Below are 22,578 nucleotides of genomic sequence, written 5' to 3' on the forward strand. Positions count from 1 at the left end.
TGTTGTGAAGAAGGCTTGTTGATTCAGCTGCGGGATCGGGGCACCAACAGTACAGAGCTTGCTCAGGAATGGCAGCAGGCAGGTGTGAGTGCATCTGCACGCACAGTGAAGCGAAGACTTTTGGTGTCAAGAAGGACAGCAAAGAAAGCACTTCTCTCCAGGAAAAACATCAGGGACATACTGATATTCTGCAAAAGTTACAGGGATTGGTGAGACTGCTGAGGACTGGGGTAAAGTCATTTTCTCTGAATCCCCTTTCCGAATGTTTGGGGCATCCGGAAAAAAGCTTGTCCGGAGAAGGCAAGGTGAGCGCTACCATCAGTCCTGTGTCATGCCAACAGTAAAGCATCCTGAGACCATTCATGTGTGAGTTGCTTCTCAGCCAAGGGTGTGGGCTCACTCACAATGTTGCCTAAGAACACAGCCATGAATAAAGAATGGTACCAACATTCATGTGTGAGTTGCTTCTCAGCCAAGGGTGTGGGTTCACTCACAATGTTGCCTAAGAACACAGCCATGAATAAAGAATGGTACCAACACATCCTCCGAGTGCAACTTCTCCCAACCATCCAGGAACAGTTCGGTGACGAACAATGCCTTTTCCAGCATGATGGAGCACCTTGCCATAAGGCAAAAGTGATAACTAAGTGGCTCGGGTAACAACACATCAGTATTTTGGGTCCATGGCCAGGAAACTCCCCAGACCTTAATCCCATTGAGAACTTGTGGTCAATCATCAAGAGGCGGGTGGACAAACATGAAAAAAACACAATTCTGACAAAATCCAAGCATTGATTATGCAAGAATGGGCTGCCGTTAGTCAGGATGTGGCCCAGAAGTTAATTGACAGCATGCCAGGGCAGATTGCAGAGGTCTTGAAAAAGAAGGGTCAACACTGCAAATATATACACTGCATCAACTTAATGTCATTGTAAATAAAAACCTTTGACACTTATGAAATGCTTGTAATTATACTTCAGCATTCCATAGTAACATCTGACAAAAATATCTAAAGACACTGAAGCAGCAAACTTTGTGGAAATTCATATTTTTCATTCTCAAAACTTTTGACCACGACTGTAGGTCGCATTCTGTATCATACAGCTATGAAAGTTATATATTTAGAACTACCTGCTCGATTGGAATCCAGTGACGTCTGTGTCTTGAGTGTCCTAGAACTGTTTAGTTTTTTGTGTTCTGACGAAAATAGAATGAATAAATAAGTAGTGTAAACATTGTCAGTAATTACCAGGAAACTTTACAACATTTGTTTTAAAATCACACTGAGATTGTTAAAACGGGCCTTAGGTTATTGAGGGATCTGATTAGGATTTACCCTCGTAGCAAGGCCGTTTTATCATGTGGAGGTTTCATTCGGGTCTCTATTTAAAAAAAACACTGTCTTTGGCAGGAGAAAGACCAGATTCAGAGGAACCAGAGCCAGGGACGTCCAAACCAGCAAGACGACACCAGTGTTCCCACTGTGGAAAGGGTTGTAACCACTTATGTGAGCTGAAACAACATGAGAGAATACACACCGGGGAGAAGCCTTACCACTGCTCCCAGTGTGGAAAGAGTTTTAACCAGAAAGGAAACCTGAAAACTCATGAGAGAATACACACAAGGGAAGGGAAGCCTTACCGCTGCATGCAGTGTGGAAAGAGTTTTAACGATTTGGGGAAGCTGGAACGGCACGAGAGAATACACAGAGGGGAGAAGCCTTACCACTGCTCCCAGTGTGGAAAGCGTTTTAACGATTTGGGGAAGCTGGAACGGCACGAGAGAATACACAGAGGGGAGAAGCCTTACCACTGCTCCCAGTGTGGAAAGGGTTGTAACAATTTGGGGACGCTGAAACGACACGAGAGAATACACACAGGGGAGAAGCCTTACCACTGCTCCCACTGTGGAAAGCGTTTTAACGATTTGTGGAAGGTGAAACGACATGAGAGAATACACACAGGGGAGAAGCCTTACCACTGCTCCCACTGTGGAAAGTGTTTCAACCAGTCAGGGGAGCTGAAACGACATGAGAGAATACACACAGGGGAGAAGCCTATGCACACAGGGGAGAAGCCTTACCACTGCTCCCACTGTGGAAAGTGTTTTGTCCAGTCAGGGGAGCTGAAACGACATGAGAGAATACACACAGGGGAGAAGCCTTACCACTGCTCGCAATGTGAAAAGATGTATAGGCAGAAAGGACACCTAAAAGCTCATGAGAAAATTCATACTGGGGAGAAGCCTTACCAATGCTCCCAGTGTGGAAAGTGTTTCACCTGGGCAGGGTATCTGAAAAAACACGAAAGAATACACACAGGGGAAAAGCCTTACCCCTGCTCCCAGTGTGGCAAGTGTTTCAATGAGACAGGGGATCTGAAAAAACACGAAAGAATACACACAGGGGAGAAGCCTTACCCCTGCTCCCATTGTGGCAAGTGTTTTAACCAGTTAGGGGCCCTGAAACAGCACAAGAGAATACACACAGGGGAGAAGCTTTACCACTGCTCCCAGTGTGGCAAGTGTTTTAACCAGTTAGGGACCCTGAAACAGCACAAGATCATACACACAGGGGAGATGCATTACCACTCCTCCCAGGGCGCAAAGCATTTGCCCATTTAGGAAGCCTGAAAGAACATGAGACACAGAGGAGAAGGCTTTACAGAAGATTAGATTTTGGGAAAACATATTACTCATAACAGTCACGTAAACATCATTAGAGAATCTACACAGGAGAGAGAAATTACTTCTCTTAGCATGTATATTGATATTTCACATCTCATTGACTCACAACTCATCAGAGAACATACACAGTGCTCCCATTGTCTTATATTGTTGACTGATAATGTGTTGACCTGTTTTTACCAGATGAAATTGCTTCTTCCAATTATTGATAAACATGTACATGTTAAGAAACTGACTGTTAAATATGTAAAGGCTCCATGGATTGATGAGGAATTTAAAAACTGTATGTTTGAAAGAGTTGGGGCAAAAGGAGTGGCTAATAAGTCTGGCTGCACATCTGTACTGCAAATTGAGAAATGATGTGACTAAACTCAACAAAAATAATCAACTCATTAAGAAGCCAAGATCAATGATATAAAGAATGATGGAAAAAAACATCATGAAAGAAAAGCAGTGCAAGTATTGAATGTTGTAAAGTTAGTGTGGGAGAGGTGGAACAATTGGTATCGATCAATAATGACAAACCTCCTGGCATTGACAACTTAGATGGAAAGCTACTGAGGACAGTAGCTGACTCTATAGCCACTCCTATCTGACATATTTTTAACATGAGCCTAGAGGAAAGTCTTTGTTTTCAGGCCTGGAGGGAAGCCAAATTAATCCACTACCTAGTCATGTAAGACTGGAAGTAAGACTGGAACATAGTATCAACAAGAACTCTTAGTTCCCTTTATCCATCTGTTACCTAAAATATAGTTTTAACACACAGACATCTGACTTTGTACAGTTGACCTTTTCATGCACTTGCAAGGTGTCTACCACTGATTCTTTATCTCAAGCTAAAGCAAAACATGAATCATTGTACTTTTGTCATCACAGGTGTTCCTATAATGTACAGATATCATCACAGTTCTTACAAGTCAAATGACACACATCTCTGACACACACACTTATCCCACCAGACATGCCACCGGGGGTCTTTTCACAGTTCACAAGATTCCAGAACAAATTCAAGAAAGCGTACAGTATTATATAGGGCCCTTATTGCATGGAACTTCCTTCCATCTCATATTGCTCAAATAAATAGCAAACCTGGTTTAAAAAAAACAGATAAAGCAACACCTCTCCCCTATTTGACCTAGGTAGTTTGTGTGTATGCATTGATATGGAGGCTACGTGTGCCTTTTGCAAAATGTATGTAGTTCTGTCCTTGAGCTGTTCTTGTCTATTGATGTTCTGTATTATTGTCACGCCATAGAGGTTTTTATTCTCTATTTGGGTTGGGCCAGGGTGTGACTCGGGTGGGAATTCCAGTTTATTTATTTCTATGTTTTCTATTTCTTTGTTTTTTTGGCCAGTGTGGTTCCCAATCAGGGACAGCTGTCTATCGTTGTCTCTAATTGTGAATCATACTTAGGCAGCCTTTTTCCACCTGTGTTTTTTGGGTAGTTGTTTTCTGTATAGTTGATTTGTCTTACAGAACTGTTCATTCTTCTCTTTGTTATTTTGTTCTAATGTTTTTTGATTAAATAAAAATCATGAACACTTACCACGCTGCGCTTTGGTCCATGCCTTCCAACGAGAGACGTGACAATTATGTCATATTTTGTGTTGACCGCGGGAGGGGTAGCTGCTGCTTTTGCTACAGCTAATGGGGATCCTAGTAAAATACCAAATACCAAACTCTGTTGTTCTCTCTGAGCTCAGAAATAAAGAATCTTGGTTTGACTTGGACTCCAGCAGATCCTTATATTATAATATCCACTACAACTCACCCACAGATTGCTATTTCATGATTGTCTCAATGAAGAGTTCCTCATTCCACTTTCTTGTGGGTATTTACAAGCCTCCCACTGGTTGAATAAACGTTGTTTCCACGTCAAATTAAAAAACATCCTTAACATTGATGAACCTTCACTATCTTCATCCCTTAACTAGCAACATTAACTATTGTCTATAGTTATTCTCAATGACATTCCTGGCCTTATGAAATCCTAGCTAAATACAATGTTCCCACCCGTTTTCATGTCTTTGGTTATGCAAACATTTGTTTATTAGATTATATTTCTCATTAAGATGAATATAGTTTTAATTCTGCATGGGTCACGCATTGCTTTGGTCATGTGGTCCCTTATGGGTCAATGATTTTAATTAGAATATAGCAATTATGCTCTCTCCTCAATCACTTACAGTTTCTTTGGAAAGTATTCAGACCTCTTGACTTGTAGGTTTAGGTCATCAGTAAAGGGGACATCTTAAATATTACAATGACCCTTTCAAAGACAGACATCCCCCGGACCACCCCCTATAACTATTTTTAAAAGGGTAAAAATCTGTTTTCTATAGCATTAAGGTGAGGGCGTTGTGATGCCCATTCCAATAACTTAACTTTGTTGTCCTTAAGCCATTTTGCCACAACTTTGGAAGTATGCTTGGCGTCATTGTCCATTTGGAAGACCCATTTGCGACCAAGCTTTAACTTCCTGACTGATGTCTTGAGATGTTGCTTCAATATATTCACATAATTTTCCAACCCCATGATACCATCTATTTTGTGAAGCCCCAGTCCTTCCTGCAGCGAAGCACCCCCACAACGTGATGCTGCCACCTGTGTGCTTCACGGTTGGGATGGTGTTCTTCGGCTTGCAAGCATCCCCCTTTTTCCTCCGATCATAACGATGGTCATGATGGCCAAACAGTTCTATTTTTGTTTCATCAGACCAGAGGACGCCTTCAGGCGTTTGGAAATCGCTGTCAGAAATATGTGTATAGGTGACAGGGAAGTCAGGCGCAGGAGAGTCAAACGGAGTGTAAAATGGAGTCTTTTAATAATGTCCAAGTAACATGCTCCATAACACTAAATAGAAACATGAATATAAACAAATATGGGTACGAAGACCCGTCGCGCACCTATACAACAAAAAACACTACACTGACAATAAACAATCTCTGACAAAGACATGAGGGGAAACAGAGGGTTAAATACACAACAGGTAATGAATGGGATTGAAAACAGGTGTGTGGGAAGACAAGACAAAACCAATGGAAAATGAAAAATTGATCAATGATGGCTAGAAGACCGGTGACGTCGAACGCCGAGCACCGCCCGAACAAGGAGAGGCAACGAGTCGTGACAGTACCCCTCCCCCCCCTCTGACGCGCGGCTCAAGCCGCGCGTCGACACCGGCCTCGGGGATGACCCGGAGGGCGAGGTGCAGGGCGATCCGGATGGAGACGGTGGAATTCTGATAACATGGAAGGATCTAACACGTCCTCCACCGGAACCCAGCATCTCTCCTCCGGCCCGTAACCCTCCCAGTCCACGAGGTACTGAAGGCCCCTCGCCCGACATCTCGAATCCAAAATGGATCGAACAGAGTATGCCGGGACCCCCTCGATGTCTAGAGGAGGCGGAGGAACATCTCGCACTTCAGCCTCCTGGAGCGGGCCAGCCACCACCGGCCTGAGGAGAGACACATGTAACGAGGGGTTAATACGGTAATTAGTGGGCAGTTGTAACCTATAACATACCTCGTTCACTCTCCTCAGGACTTTAAACGGCCCCACAAACCGCGGACCCAGCTTCCGGCAGAGCAGGCGGAGGGGCAGGTTTCGGGTCGAGAGCCAGACCCTGTCCCCTGGTGCGAACACTGGGGCCTCACTGCGGCGACGGTCTGCGCCAATTTTCTGGCGCCTTATGGCACTCCTGTACTCCCTGTTCACCCACGACTGCGTGGCCACGCACGCCTCCAACTCAATCATCAAGTTTGCGGACGACACAACAGTGGTAGGCTTGATTACCAACAACGACGAGACGGCCTACAGGGAGGAGGTGAGGGCCCTCGGAGTGTGGTGTCAGGAAAATAACCTCACACTCAACGTCAACAAAACTAAGGAGATGATTGTGGACTTCAGGAAACAGCAGAGGGAACACCCCCCTATCCACATCGATGGAACAGTAGTGGAGAGGGTAGCAAGTTTTAAGTTCCTCGGCATACACATCACAGACAAACTGAATTGGTCCACTCACACAGACAGCATCGTGAAGAAGGCGCAGCATCCAGAAGGCGAGGTCAGTACAGGTGCTTCAAAGCTGGGACCGAGAGACTGAAAAACAGCTTCTATCTCAAGGCCATCAGACTGTTAAACAGCCACCACTAACATTGAGTGGCTGCTGCCAACACACTGTCAATGACACTGACTCAACTCCAGCCACTTTAATAATGGGAATTGATGGGAAATGATGTAAATATATCACTAGCCACTTTAACCAATGCTACCTTATATAATGTTACTTACCCTACATTATTCATCTCATATGCATACGTATATACTGTACTCTATATCATCGACTGCATCCTTATGTAATACATGTATCACTAGCCACTTTAACTATGCCACTTTGTTTACATACTCATCTCATATGTTATACTGTACTCGATATCATCTACTGTATCTTGCCTATGCTGCTCTGTACCATCACTCATTCATATATCCTTATGCACATATTCTTTATCCCCTTACACTGTGTATAAGACAGTAGTTTTTTGGAATTGTTAGTTAGATTACTTGTTCGTTATTACTGCATTGTTGGAACTAGAAGCACAAGCATTTCGCTACACTCGCATTAACATCTGCTAACCATGTGTATGTGACAAATACAATTTGATTTGATTTGATTTGAAGGTGGACGTGGGCTGCCTCCCAGGTTTCCTCAGCGCACCGAAACCAATTGTCCACCGCAGGGGCCTCGGTCTGGCTCTGATGCCAAGGATCCAGAACTGGCTGATACCCTAATACACATTGAAAAGGAGTAAGGTTAGTGGAGGAGTGACGTAGCGAGTTCTAAGCCATCTCTGCCCAGGGCACGAACTTTGCCCACTCCCCCGGCCGATCCTGGCAATAAGACCGCAGAAACCTACCCACATCCTGGTTAACTCTCTCCACCTGCCCATTACTCTAGGGGTGAAAACCTGAGGTAAGACTAACCGAGATCCCCAGACGCTCCATGAACGCCTTCCAGACCCTTGATGTGAACTGAGGACCCCGATCAGACACTATATCCTCAGGCACCCCATAGTGCCGGAAAACGTGTGTAAACAGGGCCTCTGCAGTTTGTAAGGCCGTAGGGAGACCGGGCAAAGGGAGGAGACGACAGGACTTTGAAAACCGATCCACAATGACCAGGATTGTGGTGTAACCCTGTGAAGGTGGAAGATCAGTCAAAAAATCCACCGACAGGTGCGACCACGGCCGTTGAGGAACTGGTAGAGGTTGTAGCTTACCTCTGGGCAGGTGTCTAGGAGCCTTGCACACTGAGCAGGAAGAAACATAAATCCTCACGTCCTTAGCTAAAGTGGGCCACCAGTACCTCCCATCAAGACAGCGCATCATCTGACCTATCCCAGGATGACCAGAGGAGGGTGACGTGTGAGCCCAATAGATCAATCGGTCGCGGACAGCAGACGGAACGTACAGACGACCAGCTGGACACTCAGGGGGAGAGGGCTCTGCATGTGGCGCCCGCTCAATGTCCGCGTCCAGCTCCCACACTACAGGCGCCACCAGACACGAAGCTGGGAGTATGGGAGTGGGATCCATGGATCGCTCCTCTGTGTCATACAGCCGAGACAATGCGTCTGCCTTAACGTTCTGGGAGCCTGGTCTGTAAGAAAGAGTAAACACAAAACGAGTGAAAAACATGGCCCACCTTGCCTGTCGAGGATTCAATCTCTTTGCCTGCCGGATGTACTCCAGATTGCGGTGGTCAGTCCAGATGAGAAAAGGGTGTTTAGCCCCCTCAAGCCAATGCCTTCACACCTTCAAGGCTTCTACGACAGCTAACAGCTCTCGGTTCCCCACATCACAGTTTCGCTCCGCCGGGCTGAGCTTCTTCGAAAAGAAAGCACAGGGGCGAAGCTTCAGTGGCGTACCCGAACGCTGAGAGAGCACTGCTCCTATCCCAGCTTCGGATGCGTCCACCTCCACTATGAATGGCAAAGAGGGATCCGGATGAGCCAACACAGGCACCGAGGTAAACAGAGTCTTCAGGTGCCCAAAAGCCCTGTTCGCCTCAGCCGACCACTGCAAGCGCACCGGGGCCCCCTTTAGCAGTGAGGTAATGGGAGCAGCCACCTGACCAAAACCCCGGATTAACCTCCGGTAGTAATTGGCAAACTCCAAAAAACGCTGCACCTCCTTTACCGTGGTTGGAGTCGGCCAATTACGCACGGCTGTAATGCGGTCGCTCTCCATCTCCACTCCTGAAGTGGAAATCCGATGCCCTAGGAAGGAGATGGATTGTTGGAAGAACAAGCATTTCTCAGCCTTGACATATAGATCATGCTCTAACAGGCAACCAAGCACCCTGCGCACCAGGGACACATGCTCGGCGCGAGTAGCGGAGTATATCAGAATATCATCGATATACACCACTACACCCTGCCCGTGCAGGTCCCTGAAGATCTCATCTACAAATGATTGGAAAACTGATGGAGCATTCATCAACCCATATGGCATGACAAGGTACTCATAATGACCTGAGGTGGTGCTAAATGCCGTCTTCCACTCATCACCCTTCCGAATACGCACCAGATTGTACGCACTCCTGAGATCCAATTTTGTGAAAAAACGTGCATTAACTCAATAACTGTATTGATCAGAGGTAGCGGGTAACTATATTTCACTGTGATTTTATTAAGACCTCGATAATCAATGCACGGGCGTAAACCGCCATCCTTTTTTTCACAAAAAATAAACTCGAAGAGACGGGTGAAATGGATGGCTGAATGAACCCCTGATGCAGGGATTCAGAGACACATGTCTTCATAGCCCCCGTTTCCGCTTGCGACAGGGGATACACGTGACTCTTGGGATATGCAGCGTCTACCAGGAGATCTATCGCACAATCCCCCCGTCGATGGGGTGGTAATTGAGTCGCCTTCTTTTTACAGAAGGCGAGAGCCAAATCGGCATATTCGGGGGGAATGCGCACGGTGGAGACCTGGTTTGGACTTTCCACCGTAGTAGCACCAACGGAAACCCCTAAAACACCTACCTGAGCACTCTCGCGACCACCCCGTGAGAGCCCTCTGTGGCCAAGAAACAGTGGGGTTATGGCAAGCTAACCAGGGTAGGCCTAGCACCACAGAATACGCAGGAGAATCAATAAGGAAAATACTAATATTCTCCTTGTGACCCTCCTGCGTTATCATACACAAAGGTGCGGTTACCTCCCTGATAAACCCTGACCCTAATGGTCGACTATCTAAGGCATGAATAGGGAAAGGCATATCCACAGGAACAACAGGGATCCCTAAACTATGAGCTAAACCTTTATTAATAAAATTCCCAGCCGCACCTGAATCTACTAGCGCCTTATACTGGGAATGCAGGGAAAAATCAGGAAAAGAGACCGAGACAAACATTAGTGCAACAGAGGGCTCTAGATGAGAATGGTTCCTACTCACCTGGGGTGATGCCAGAATGCCCTGCCTGCCTTCTCTATTCCCAGAGGAACCAACCCGGCACCGACCAGCAGTGTGCCCTCTGCGACCATGAATGGTGCTCGAGCGGGAACCCCCTCCGGTCTCCCTGCGCACCATCCCTCCCAATTCCATAGATTCGGGAGAGAGGGTGCGGGAGGATGGAACAACCAGACCCCGATCTAGATGTCCACGAGTAGCCAGCATGTTGTCCAGCTTGATGGACATGTCCACCAGCTGGTCGAAGGTGAGGGTGGTGTCTCTACAGGCCAGCTCCCGACGGACGTCCTCGCGTAGACTACAACGGTAATGGTCGATCAGGGCCCTGTCGCTCCATCCAGCGCCGGCAGCCTAAACAGGTCCTAAACTCCAAAGCAAACTCTGTGCACTCCTCGTCTCCTGCCTCAGATGATAGAGGAGCTGCTTTGCCTTCAGGTGGATGGTCGAATACTATCCGGAATTGGCGGGTGAACTCCTCAAAATGGTCCAACGCCGCATCCTCCCTTCTACACACAGCGCTGGCCCATTCCAGGGCTTTCCCGGTGAGTCATGAGACGAGGGCGTAACTCTTCTCACGGTCAGATGGTACTGGGGAGGCCGTGGCCAGATACAAGTTCAGCTTAAGGAGGAAACCCTGGCAGCCGGCAGTATCTCCGTTGTATCCCGTGGGTAGGGCTAAATGGATCTTCGGTTCCGGAGAGGAAAAATCGTTCAAGGGAGATTCCGGTTGTGGTGGTGGTGGCGCTGGAGAAACTCCCTGTCTCTCCCAGCGATCCATATTCTGGACAATGCGATCCATGACAGAGCTTAAACAGTCAATCTCCTCCGCTTGTTCCCGAACGCGTTCCTCCACCTCCATGAGCGTAGTGTCCTCTCCTGCTGACTTCATATATAGTGGTCAGAGATTCTGTCAGAAATATGTGTATAGGTGGCAGGGAAGTCAGGCGCAGGAGAGTCAAACGGACTGTATTGTACATTTGTACAATTGTACAAGTTCTCCCACTTAAAAAGATGAGAGAGGCCTGTAATTTACATCATAGGTACACTTCAACTATTACAGACAAAATGAGGGAAAAAATCCAGAAAATTACATTGTAGGGTTTTTTTTATGAATTTATTTGCAAATTATGGTGGAAAATAAGTATTTGGTCACCTACAAACAAGCAAGATTTCTGGCTCTCACAGACCTGTAACTTCTTCTTTAAGAGGCTCCTCTGTCCTCCACTCGTTACCTGTATTAATGGCACCTGTTTGAACTTGTTATCAGTATAAAATACACCTGTCCACAACCTCAAACAGTCACACTCCAAACTCCACTATGGCCAAGACCAAAGAGGTGTCAAAGGACACCAGAAACAAAATTGCGACATACAGATCGAACAAAATTGCGTCATCATAGGTACACTTCAACTATGACAGACAACCACTAGTCATGAGTGCACACGATTTGGTTTCATTTGAAGTGATCTATTTGAAGATATTTCTGTCAGAGTTGACATTGTAGGGGATAGGCTGGCTAGCCGGGTCCTCCATATTACTTCATAGCCTGTAAAAAAAACAATTCTGACATGACTTCAGCATTCTTTGGAATTCTGATCGGTTTTATGTACTGGAAAAATAGAAAAGAGAGGTGTAACTTTGCATTGGGACTTATGATGCTATACTAATGCAGATCCATATGTTACATGTGGTTACATTTAGCTACCTTCACTTTAAGGGAGTTGAATGGCCACATTTAGATGTGAAAAAATAACAGACAGAGAAAACCATTTCTATTCTAACAGTATTTGGGTCATTCTTGAGCTCTGGTAATATTTCAGTCCCACTGACTGATTTTGTATATAAATTGAAATGTCCAGTATAATGAATTGAAATAAATATAGAATTAATTTAAACCTTGTTATTACAATTCATTTTTACTAATTAATATTAAAATGAGAAGCGTAAACAGTGGAGAACAGCATACAAAAGAAGCAAGGAGAGGAACAGAGCACTGAGGAACTTGACCACTACATTCTAAACTTTCATTCATAGGCTACGTTGCTACCTCATGATGGGTATAGGGGAAATGTTAGTATCATGTAGTAGCCTAAACCTATCACTGTTACATGATGAGTATAGGGGAAATGCTAGTATCATGTAGTAGCCTAAACCTATCACTGTTACATGATGGGTATAGGCGAAATGTTAGTATCATGTAGTAGCCTAAACCTATCGCTGTTACATGATGGGTATAGGGGAAATGTTAGTATCATGTAGTAGCCTAAACCTATCGCTGTTACATGATGGGTATAGGGGAAATGTTAGTATCATGTAGCAGCCTAAACCTATCGCTGTTACATGATGGGTATAGGGGAAATGTTAGTATCATGTAGTAGCCTAAACCTACCGCTGTTACATTGAACAGGGTGAACGGAATATGAATGACAGTCATCTAATATGCTGTAATAGAAATAAGGCCATGAAAAACCAAATGGTCCTCCCTCATCTTAAACGGCACTGACCACCACTGTTTGGGTGGTGGACCATTCTTGGTACACATGGGAACTGTTGAGCTGAAAAACCCAGCAGCGTTGCAGTTCTTGACACAAACCGGGACGCCTGGCACCTACTACCATCCCCCGTTCAAAGGCACTTAAATATTTTGTCTTCCCCATTCACTCTCTAAATGGCACACATGCACAATCCATGTCTCATGTCTCAAGGCTTAAAATTCCTGATTTAACCTGACTCCCCCCTTCATCTACACTGATTGAAGTGGATTTAACTAGTGACATCAGTAAGGGATCATAGCTTTAGCCTGGATTCACCTAGTCTTTCTAAGTCATGGAAGGAGCAGCTGTTCTTAATGTTTTGTCTACCCAGTGTAAAGCACTACAGATAATCAAGTGCTATTTGCATGTGATGCATTTGCTCTGTTGTTTACAGTATGATTTGTATCGTATAGAGCGTGGCTTTAAGGGAAAAGTATGGTCACATCTAATAAAAACAAATGTGAAAAATTAACAGAGTAATAACACAAATGTGTTTTAACACACTACCTATTCGTATAAGTATTTATTCATCATCCACATATTCATATTAAGCTTCTACGTCTGTGTACAGGAAAGTATAATTTGAAAGACGTAAGAGAAAATATATCAGCTAATTGTTAAATTATTATGACGTTCTTTCCAATACAATAAGTGTCGTAACTATTGTTTCCAAACTGCGTTACCCACTCCAGTCAGCAGATGGCGATGGGCGTCTTTCAGGTGATGCTTCTTGATGACGTATAATGGACTGGACGGGACGCTTCTTCAGGAACAACAAGGCGCAAACTCTTTCAACCACCTCGGTAGCTTGCTAGACAACATAAAACTAAAATATTGATTCTTTAGACCATGTTATTGTACATGAGCTAATCTCAGTGTTTTAAACAAATTTCGGTTGACGTATCTACTGGTGAACTTTAACCTAATGTGCTTGTTCAATTTGCAAACTTGTTAAAGATTGATACTGAGGTTAGCACTAGGCTAGTCGCTAATGCTAGCTAGCTAGCTAGCTAACATCCCTGACCATGAGCTCACTGAACTACTCCTCCCTTGCTAATGAAGCGGAGGTCTGCTGTATGGAGAAAGAATCTTTCAGAATGAAAAAGGAGGAAGAGGAGGCTGTTATAGTGAAAGAAGAGAACGAACCCTTTAGAGAGGAAGAGGATGCTATCTTAATATACGTGAAGGAGAAAGACGTTTTGAGAGTGAAAAAGGAGGAGACAGAAGATCCGATTGACACCAGTGAGTTCTGTCTTAAAAACAGGGACAAACTATGCAGTTGTTGAACTAATGTGGGGTTTTTAATGGGCATTCTTACTGTAGGAATTGTTAAATGGTCGATCTGCCATTGGTTCATATACTTTTGCGACTTTTCAATTAGATGTATTGAATTCTCCATGTGGTCGGCATTAAAGTTCCCCTCATCTAGTATAACAGTCTTAAAATTCAATATTGCTGCGTATGTTCTACTTAAAATATAAAAAAGGCACCCATTTTGTGGAACAACCCTTTTACATTTGCATCACAAATATTTTTTTAGGAAATCAAGATGCAAGTGGCCATTTTAGGCCCTTTTTAGACATAGTCATGCCTCTTGTAAGACTCTGTGATTGCAATAGAAGATCATAAGTTTACCATCTGTTTGATGTTCTCATTCACACAGGAGAGAGACATGACTATGGTGGATCCTCTGGGGAGCCTCAACAACATCCTGATGCTGACAAGGCAGAGAAGAGTCTCTCCAGATCAGAACACCAGATGGTACAGCTTGGTCTGGTCTAGCATACAGCTTGCTTTATCGGCTTGGGCTGGGTTTCTGTAGAGCACTTTATGACAACAGTGACATTAGCATCCATAATGATGTGTATCTGTGTCCCCTCTTTATGGTTACTAGGACAACGCTAGCCCTTCCAGCCTCCCGGAGTCCATGTGTCGTGCCTCTCCCAGTCGCACCTTACTGCTGGGTATGAAGAGGTTGTCTGTGCTGCTGGTGGACTTCAGGAAAACAACGGGGCTGAGTGGAACTGTGAGGGGAGGAGAAGAGATGAAAGGATCAGATTTGACTCATCAAAGTAAGTGCTGTAGTTTAGTTTGAACAAATACAACAGATCTGCCCATAGGTATCTGTTACCAGGACAACCAGTGGAGTTCTGTTAGTTGACAGGAAGATAGACTGGTGGATATGGATGTTATGAATATCATAACACTGAAAAAGGATTCTGCCAATGAAAAGAGAGAAACCAATAGACCATATAAAACCTTGATGAAAGTTAGCTTTAGAGAGAGAATTTCAAGATGATCCAATGTAAGGTGCTTGTTTTACAAAAACTTATCCTTAAAACATTATGGATATTACATTGCCTGTCCCAGTCAACCCCCCTATCTTTACAAGACTGTTGAACAGGCAAACTAAACTCTAGACACTGTTAATTAATTAACTAATACTGAGGAAAGCCATGATCAGGCTTATAGGGAAGGACATTCAATAAACACAGCACTTAAAATGACTGATTGGCTGAGAGAAATTGATGATGATAAAAATATTGCTTGGGCTGTTGTGTTAGACTTCAGTGCGGCTTTTGACATTATCGATCGTAGTCTGCTGCTGAAAAAACCTATGGCTTTACACCCCCTGCTATACTGTGGATGAAGAGTTTTTCTTTTAAAATGTGACCTTTATTTAACTAGGCAAGTCAGTTAAGAACAAATTCTTATTTTCAATGACGACCTAGGACTGCCTTGTTCAGGGGCAGAACGACAGAGTTTTACCTTGTCAACTCAGGGATTCGATCCAGCAATCTCTCGGTTACTAGCCTACCGCTCTAACCACTAGGCTACCTGCTGCCCCAGAGCTACCTGTCTAACAGAACACAAAGAGTGTTCTTTAATGGAAGCCTGTACAACAAAATCCAGGTAGAATCAGGAATTCCCAGGGCAGCTGTTTGGCACTTACCTTTTTCAATCTTTACCAACGACATGCCAACGACATTTGAGTAAAGCCAGTGTGTGTCTGTATGCGGATGACTCAACACCGTACACGTCAGCTACCACGGAAACTGAAATGACTGCAACACTTACAAAGAGCTGCAGTGAGTTTCAGAATGGGTGTCAAGGAATAATAATAATATTTCAGATTACCTTAAGTTACATGGCCTACTATGCTAATTCTGTAGCGGTATTGTTAGAGGGGGGGTAAAGATAAAGTTTTGTTGGTGCGCCAGGCATTTATTAACCCTAGTTATTAAAGTTAGTTGAATAGAATCCCTGTAGTGCTGTCCTGAAACAGCTGCAAAACGTGACTAGTGACTTTTATTTTCCCCGGCACAAGGTGCACCTGTGTAATAATCAAGCTGGTCAATCAGCTTCTTGATATGCCACACCTGTCAGGTGGATGGATTATCTTGGCAGAGAATACATGTTAACTAACTAATGTTAACTAACAGGGATGTAAAAGATTATTGTAGTTTCTATCAGTTTTAGGAACATCTTTCCAAATATTTCACTTTATTTTTTACTTTACCCAAAATATCACATCAGCGATAGTCAAAATGTTGAAAACCTGTGAACGTCTAAATAATAAATTGGGCCACTAAAACAGCAGGTGTCGAACCCTTTCAACAACGGGGAGATTTTACTGATGTGCTTTGTGTCTTCAACTTAAAAACAAGTTTTGGACTTCCACTTAAAATTACTTATTTACTTATTTTATGTTTAAGGAAGTGTGTACAGTCGTGGCCAAAAGTTTTGAGAATGACACAAATGTTAATTTTCACCAAATCTGCTGCCTCAGTTTGTATGATGGCAATTTGCATATACTCCAGAATGTTATGAAGAGTGTTCAGATGAGTTGCAATTAATTGCAAAGTCCCTATTTTCTATGCAAATTAACTGAATCTCCCCCAAAACTGGAAGCTTCAAAAGGAGGGTGGTGCTTGGAATCATTGTTCTTCATATGTCACCCACGGTTACCTGCAAGGAAACACGTGCCGTCCTCATTGCTTTGCACAAAAAGGGCTTCACAGGCAAGGATATAGCTGCCAGTAAGATTGCACCAAAATCAACCATTTATCGGATCATCAAGAACTTCAAGGAGAGCGGTTCAATTGTTGTGAAGAAGGCTTGTTGATTCAGCTGCGGGATCGAGGTACCAACAGTACAGAGCTTGCTCAGGAATGGCAGCAGGCAGGTGTGAGTGCATCTGCACGCACAGTGAAGCGAAGACTTTTGGTGTCAAGAAGGACAGCAAAGAAACCACTTCTCTCCAGGAAAAACATCAGGGACATACTGATATTCTGCAAAAGTTACAGGGATTGGTGAGACTGCTGAGGACTGGGGTAAAGTCATTTTCTCTGATGAATCCCCTTTCCGAATGTTTGGGGCATCCGGAAAAAAGCTTGTCCGGAGAAGGCAAGGTGAGCGCTACCATCAGTCCTGTGTCATGCCAACAGTAAAGCATCCTGAGACCATTCATGTGTGAGTTGCTTCTCAGCCAAGGGTGTGGGCTCACTCACAATGTTGCCTAAGAACACAGCCATGAATAAAGAATGGTACCAACATTCATGTGTGAGTTGCTTCTCAGCCAAGGGTGTGGGTTCACTCACAATGTTGCCTAAGAACACAGCCATGAATAAAGAATGGTACCAACACATCCTCCGAGTGCAACTTCTCCCAACCATCCAGGAACAGTTCGGTGACGAACAATGCCTTTTCCAGCATGATGGAGCACCTTGCCATAAGGCAAAAGTGATAACTAAGTGGCTCGGGTAACAAAACATCAGTATTTTGGGTCCATGGCCAGGAAACTCCCCAGACCTTAATCCCATTGAGAACTTGTGGTCAATCATCAAGAGGCGGGTGGACAAACATAAAAAAAAACACAATTCTGACAAAATCCAAGCATTGATTATGCAAGAATGGGCTGCCGTTAGTCAGGATGTGGCCCAGAAGTTAATTGACAGCATGCCAGGGCAGATTGCAGAGGTCTTGAAAAAGAAGGGTCAACACTGCAAATATATACACTGCATCAACTTAATGTCATTGTAAATATAAACCTTTGACACTTATGAAATGCTTGTAATTATACTTCAGTATTCATAGTAACATCTGACTAAAATATCTAAAGACACTGAAGCAGCAAACTTTGTGGAAATTAATATTTTTCATTCTCAAAACTTTTGGCCACGACTGTAGGTCGCATTCTGTATCATACAGCTATTAAAGTTATATATTTAGAACTACCTGCTCGATTGGAATCCAGTGACGTCTGTGTCTTGAGTGTCCTAGAACTGTTTAGTTTTTTGTGTTCTGACGAAAATAGAATGAATAAATAAGTAGTGTAAACATTGTCAGTAATTACCAGGAAACTTTACAACATTTGTTTTAAAATCACACTGAGATTGTTAAAACGGGCCTTAGGTTATTGAGGGATCTGATTAGGATTTACCCTCGTAGCAAGGCCGTTTTATCATGTGGAGGTTTCATTCGGGTCTCTATTTTAAAAAAACACTGTCTTTGGCAGGAGAAAGACCAGATTCAGAGGAACCAGAGCCAGGGACGTCCAAACCAGCAAGACGACACCAGTGTTCCCACTGTGGAAAGGGTTGTAACCACTTATTTGAGCTGAAACAACATGAGAGAATACACACTGGGGAGAAGCCTTACCACTGCTCCCAGTGTGGAAAGAGTTTTAACCAGAAAGGAAACCTGAAAACTCATGAGAGAATACACACAAGGGGGAAGCCTTACCGCTGCATGCAGTGTGGAAAGATTTTTAACGATTTGGGAAAGCTGGAACGGCACGAGAGAATACACACAGGGGAGAAGCCTTACCACTGCTCCCAGTGTGGAAAGCGTTTTAACGATTTGGGGAAGCTGGAACGGCACGAGAGAATACACAGAGGGGAGAAGCCTTACCACTGCTCCCAGTGTGGAAAGGGTTGTAGCGATTTGGGGACGCTGAAACGACACGAGAGAATACACACAGGGGAGAAGCCTATGCACACAGGGGAGAAGCCTTACCACTGCTCCCACTGTGGAAAGTGTTTCGTCCAGTCAGGGGAGCTGAAACGACATGAGAGAATACACACAGGGGAGAAGCCTTACCACTGCTCGCAATGTGAAAAGATGTATAGGCAGAAAGGACACCTACAAGCTCATGAGAAAATTCATACAGGGGAGAAGCCTTACCAATGCTCCCAGTGTGGAAAGTGTTTCACCTGGGCAGGGTATCTGAAAAAACACGAAAGAATACACACAGGGGAAAAGCCTTACCCCTGCTCCCAGTGTGGCAAGTGTTTCAATGAGACAGGGGATCTGAAAAAACACGAAAGAATACACACAGGGGAGAAGCCTTACCCCTGCTCCCATTGTGGCAAGTGTTTTAACCAGTTAGGGGCCCTGAAACAGCACAAGAGAATACACACAGGGGAGAAGCTTTACCACTGCTCCCAGTGTGGCAAGTGTTTTAACCAGTTAGGGACCCTGAAACAGCACAAGATCATACACACAGGGGAGATGCATTACCACTCCTCCCAGGGCGCAAAGCATTTGCCCATTTAGGAAGCCTGAAAGAACATGAGACACAGAGGAGAAGGCTTTACAGAAGATTCGATTTTGGGAAAACATATTACTCATAACAGTCACGTAAACATCATTAGAGAATCTACACAGGAGAGAGAAATTACTTCTCTTAGCATGTATATTGATATTTCACATCTCATTGACTCACAACTCATCAGAGAACATACACAGTGCTCCCATTGTCTTATATTGTTGACTGATAATGTGTTGACCTGTTTTTACCAGATGAAATTGCTTCTTCCAGTTATTGATAAACATGTACATGTTAAGAAACTGACTGTTAGAACTGTTAAGGCTCCATGGATTGATGAGGAATTTAAAAACTATGTTTGAAAGAGTTGGGGCAAAAGGAGTGGCTAATAAGTCTGGCTGGCTTACATACTGCAAATTGAGAAATTATGTGACCAAACTCAACAAAAATAATATGTTTTATTAGGAAGCCAAGATCAATGATATAAAGAATGATGGAAAAAAACATCATGAAAGAAAAGCAGTGCAAGTATTGAATGTTGTAAAGTTAGTGTGGGAGAGGTGGAACAATTGTTATCGATCAATAATGACAAACCTCCTGGCATTGACAACTTAGATGGAAAGCTACTGAGGACAGTAGCTGACTCTATAGCCACTCCTATCTGTCATATTTTTAACATGAGCCGAGAGGAAAGTCTTTGTCCTCAGGCCTGGAGGGAAGCCAAATGAATCCACTACCTAGTCATGTAAGACTGGAAGTAAGACTGGAACATAGTATCAACAAGAACTCTTAGTTCCCTTTATCCATCTGTTACCTAAAATATAGTTTCAACACACAGACATCTGACTTTGTACAGTTGACCTTTTCATGCACTTGCAAGGTGTCTACCACTGATTCTTTATCTCAAGCTAAAGCAAAACATGAATCATTGTACTTTTGTCATCACAGGTGTTCCTGTAATGTACAGATATCATCAAAGTTCTTACAAGTCAAATGACACACATCTCTGACACACTTATCCCACCAGACATGCCACCGGGGTCTTTTCACAGTTCACAAGATTCCAGAACGAATTCAAGAAAGCATACAGTATTATATAGGGCCCTTATTGCATGGAACTTCCTTCCATCTCATATTGCTCAAATAAATAGCAAACCTGGTTTAAAAAAAACAGATAAAGCAACACCTCTCCCCTATTTGACCTAGGTAGTTTGTGTGTATGCATTGATATGGAGGCTACGTGTGCCTTTTACAAAATGTATGTAGTTCTGTCCTTGATCTGTTCTTGTCTATTGATGTTCTGTATTATTGTCACGCCATAGAGGTTTTTATTCTCTATTTTGGTTGGGCCAGGGTGTGACTCGGTTGGGAATTCCAGTTTATTTATTTCTATGTTTTCTATTTCTTTGTTTTTTGGCCAGTGTGGTTCCCAATCAGGGACAGCTGTCTATCGTTGTCTCTAATTGTGAATCATACTTAGGCAGCCTTTTTCCACCTGTGTTTTTTGGGTAGTTGTTTTCTGTATAGTTGATTTGTCTTACAGAACTGTTCATTCTTCTCTTTGTTATTTTGTTCTAATGTTTTTTGATTAAATAAAAATCATGAACACTTTACCACGCTGCGCTTTGGTCCATGCCTTCCAACGAGAGACGTGACAATTATGTGTCATGTTTTGTGTTGACCGCAGGAGGGGTAGCTGCTGCTTTTGCAACAGCTAATGGGGATCCTAGTAAAATACCAAATACTAAACTCTGTTGTTCTCTCTGAGCTCAGAAATAAAGAATCTTGGTTTGACTTGGACTCCAGCAGATCCTTATATTATTATATCCACTACAACTCACCCACAGATTGCTGTTTCATGATTGTCTCAATGAAGAGTTCCTCATTCCACTTTCCTGTGGGCTTTTACAAGCCTCCCACTGGTTGAATAAACATTGTTTCCACGTCAAATTAAAAAACATGCTTAACATTGATGAACCTTCACTATCTTCATCCCTAAACTAGCAACATTAACTATTGTCTATAGTTATTCTCAATGACCTTCCTGGCCTTATGAAATCCTAGCTAAATACAATGTTCCCACCAGTTTTCATGTCTTTGGTTATGCAAACATTTGTTTACTAGATTATATTTCTCATTAAGATGAATATTGTTTTAATTCTGCATGGGTCACGCATTGCTTTGGTCATGTGTTCCCTTATGGGTCAATGATTTTAATTAGAATATAGCAATTATGCTCTCTCCTCAATCACTTACAGTTTCTTTGGAAAGTATTCAGACCCCTTGACTTTTAGGTTTAGGTCATCAATAAAGGGGACATCTTAAATATTACAATGACCCTTTCAAAGACAGACATCCCCCGGACCTCCCCCTATAACTATTTTTAAAAGGGTAAAATGATCTGTTTTCTATAGCATTAAGGTCAGGGCGTGGTGATGCCCACTCCAATACCTGGACTTTGTTGTCCTTAAGCCATTTTGCCACAACTTTGGAAGTATGCTTGGCGTCATTGTCCATTAAGAAGACCCATTTTCGACCAAGCTTCAACTTCCTGACTGATGTCTTGAGATGTTGCTTCAATATATTCACGTACATTTCCTCTCCCATGATGCCATTTAATTTGTGAAGTGCCCCAATCCTTCCTGCAGCGAAGCACCCCCACAACGTGATGCTGCCACCTGTGTGCTTCACGGTGGGGATGGTGTTCTTCGGCTTGCAAGCATCCCCCTTTTTCCTCCAAACATAACGATGATCATTATGTCCAAACAGTTCTATTTTTGTTTCATCAGACCAGAGGACGCCTTCAGGCGTTTGGAAATCACTCCCAAGGATGAACCAGACTTGTGGAGGTCTACCATTTTTTCCTGAGATCTTGGCAGATTTGTATTTATTTTCCCATGATATCATGTAAAGAGGCACTGAGTTTCAAGGTAGGTCTTGAAATACATTCACAGGTGCTCTTCCAATTAACTCAAATGATGTCAATTAGCCTATCAGAAGCTATAGACATAATCTTCTGGAATTTTCCAAGGCTGTTTAAAGTCACAGTCAATCTAGTGTATGTAAACTTCTGACCCACTGGGATTGTGTAATAATCTGTCTGTAAACAATTGTTGGAAAAATGACTTGTGTCATTAACACAGATGTCCTAACCGACTTGCCAAAACTATTGTTTGTTAACAAGACATTGGTGGAGTGGTTGAAAATGAGTTATAATGACTCCAACCTAAGTGTATGTAATCTTTAGCTTCAACTGTAAATAATGTATCCTTCACTATCTATTCTTCACTATCTATTGCATCTTAGCTGCTGTGTTTCTGCTCAT

General features: G+C 43.5%; 1 protein-coding gene across 1 annotated transcript; it reads left to right on the forward strand.

Moving 5' to 3' along the window:
• The first annotated feature begins 1,501 nt into the window (after window positions 1-1,501).
• Window positions 1,502-19,630, forward strand: LOC118947695 (zinc finger protein 850-like). The gene is made up of 2 exons (XM_036972681.1): window positions 1,502-2,619; window positions 18,302-19,630. The coding sequence occupies exons 1-2, from the start codon at window positions 1,648-1,650 to the stop codon at window positions 19,259-19,261; spliced, it is 1,932 nt and encodes a 643-aa protein (XP_036828576.1). The 5' UTR covers window positions 1,502-1,647; the 3' UTR covers window positions 19,262-19,630.
• Window positions 19,631-22,578: the final 2,948 nt, after the last annotated feature.

The sequence above is a fragment of the Oncorhynchus mykiss genome, unplaced genomic scaffold (assembly GCF_013265735.2).
Source record: "Oncorhynchus mykiss isolate Arlee unplaced genomic scaffold, USDA_OmykA_1.1 un_scaffold_189, whole genome shotgun sequence".
Lineage (NCBI taxonomy): Eukaryota > Metazoa > Chordata > Actinopteri > Salmoniformes > Salmonidae > Oncorhynchus > Oncorhynchus mykiss.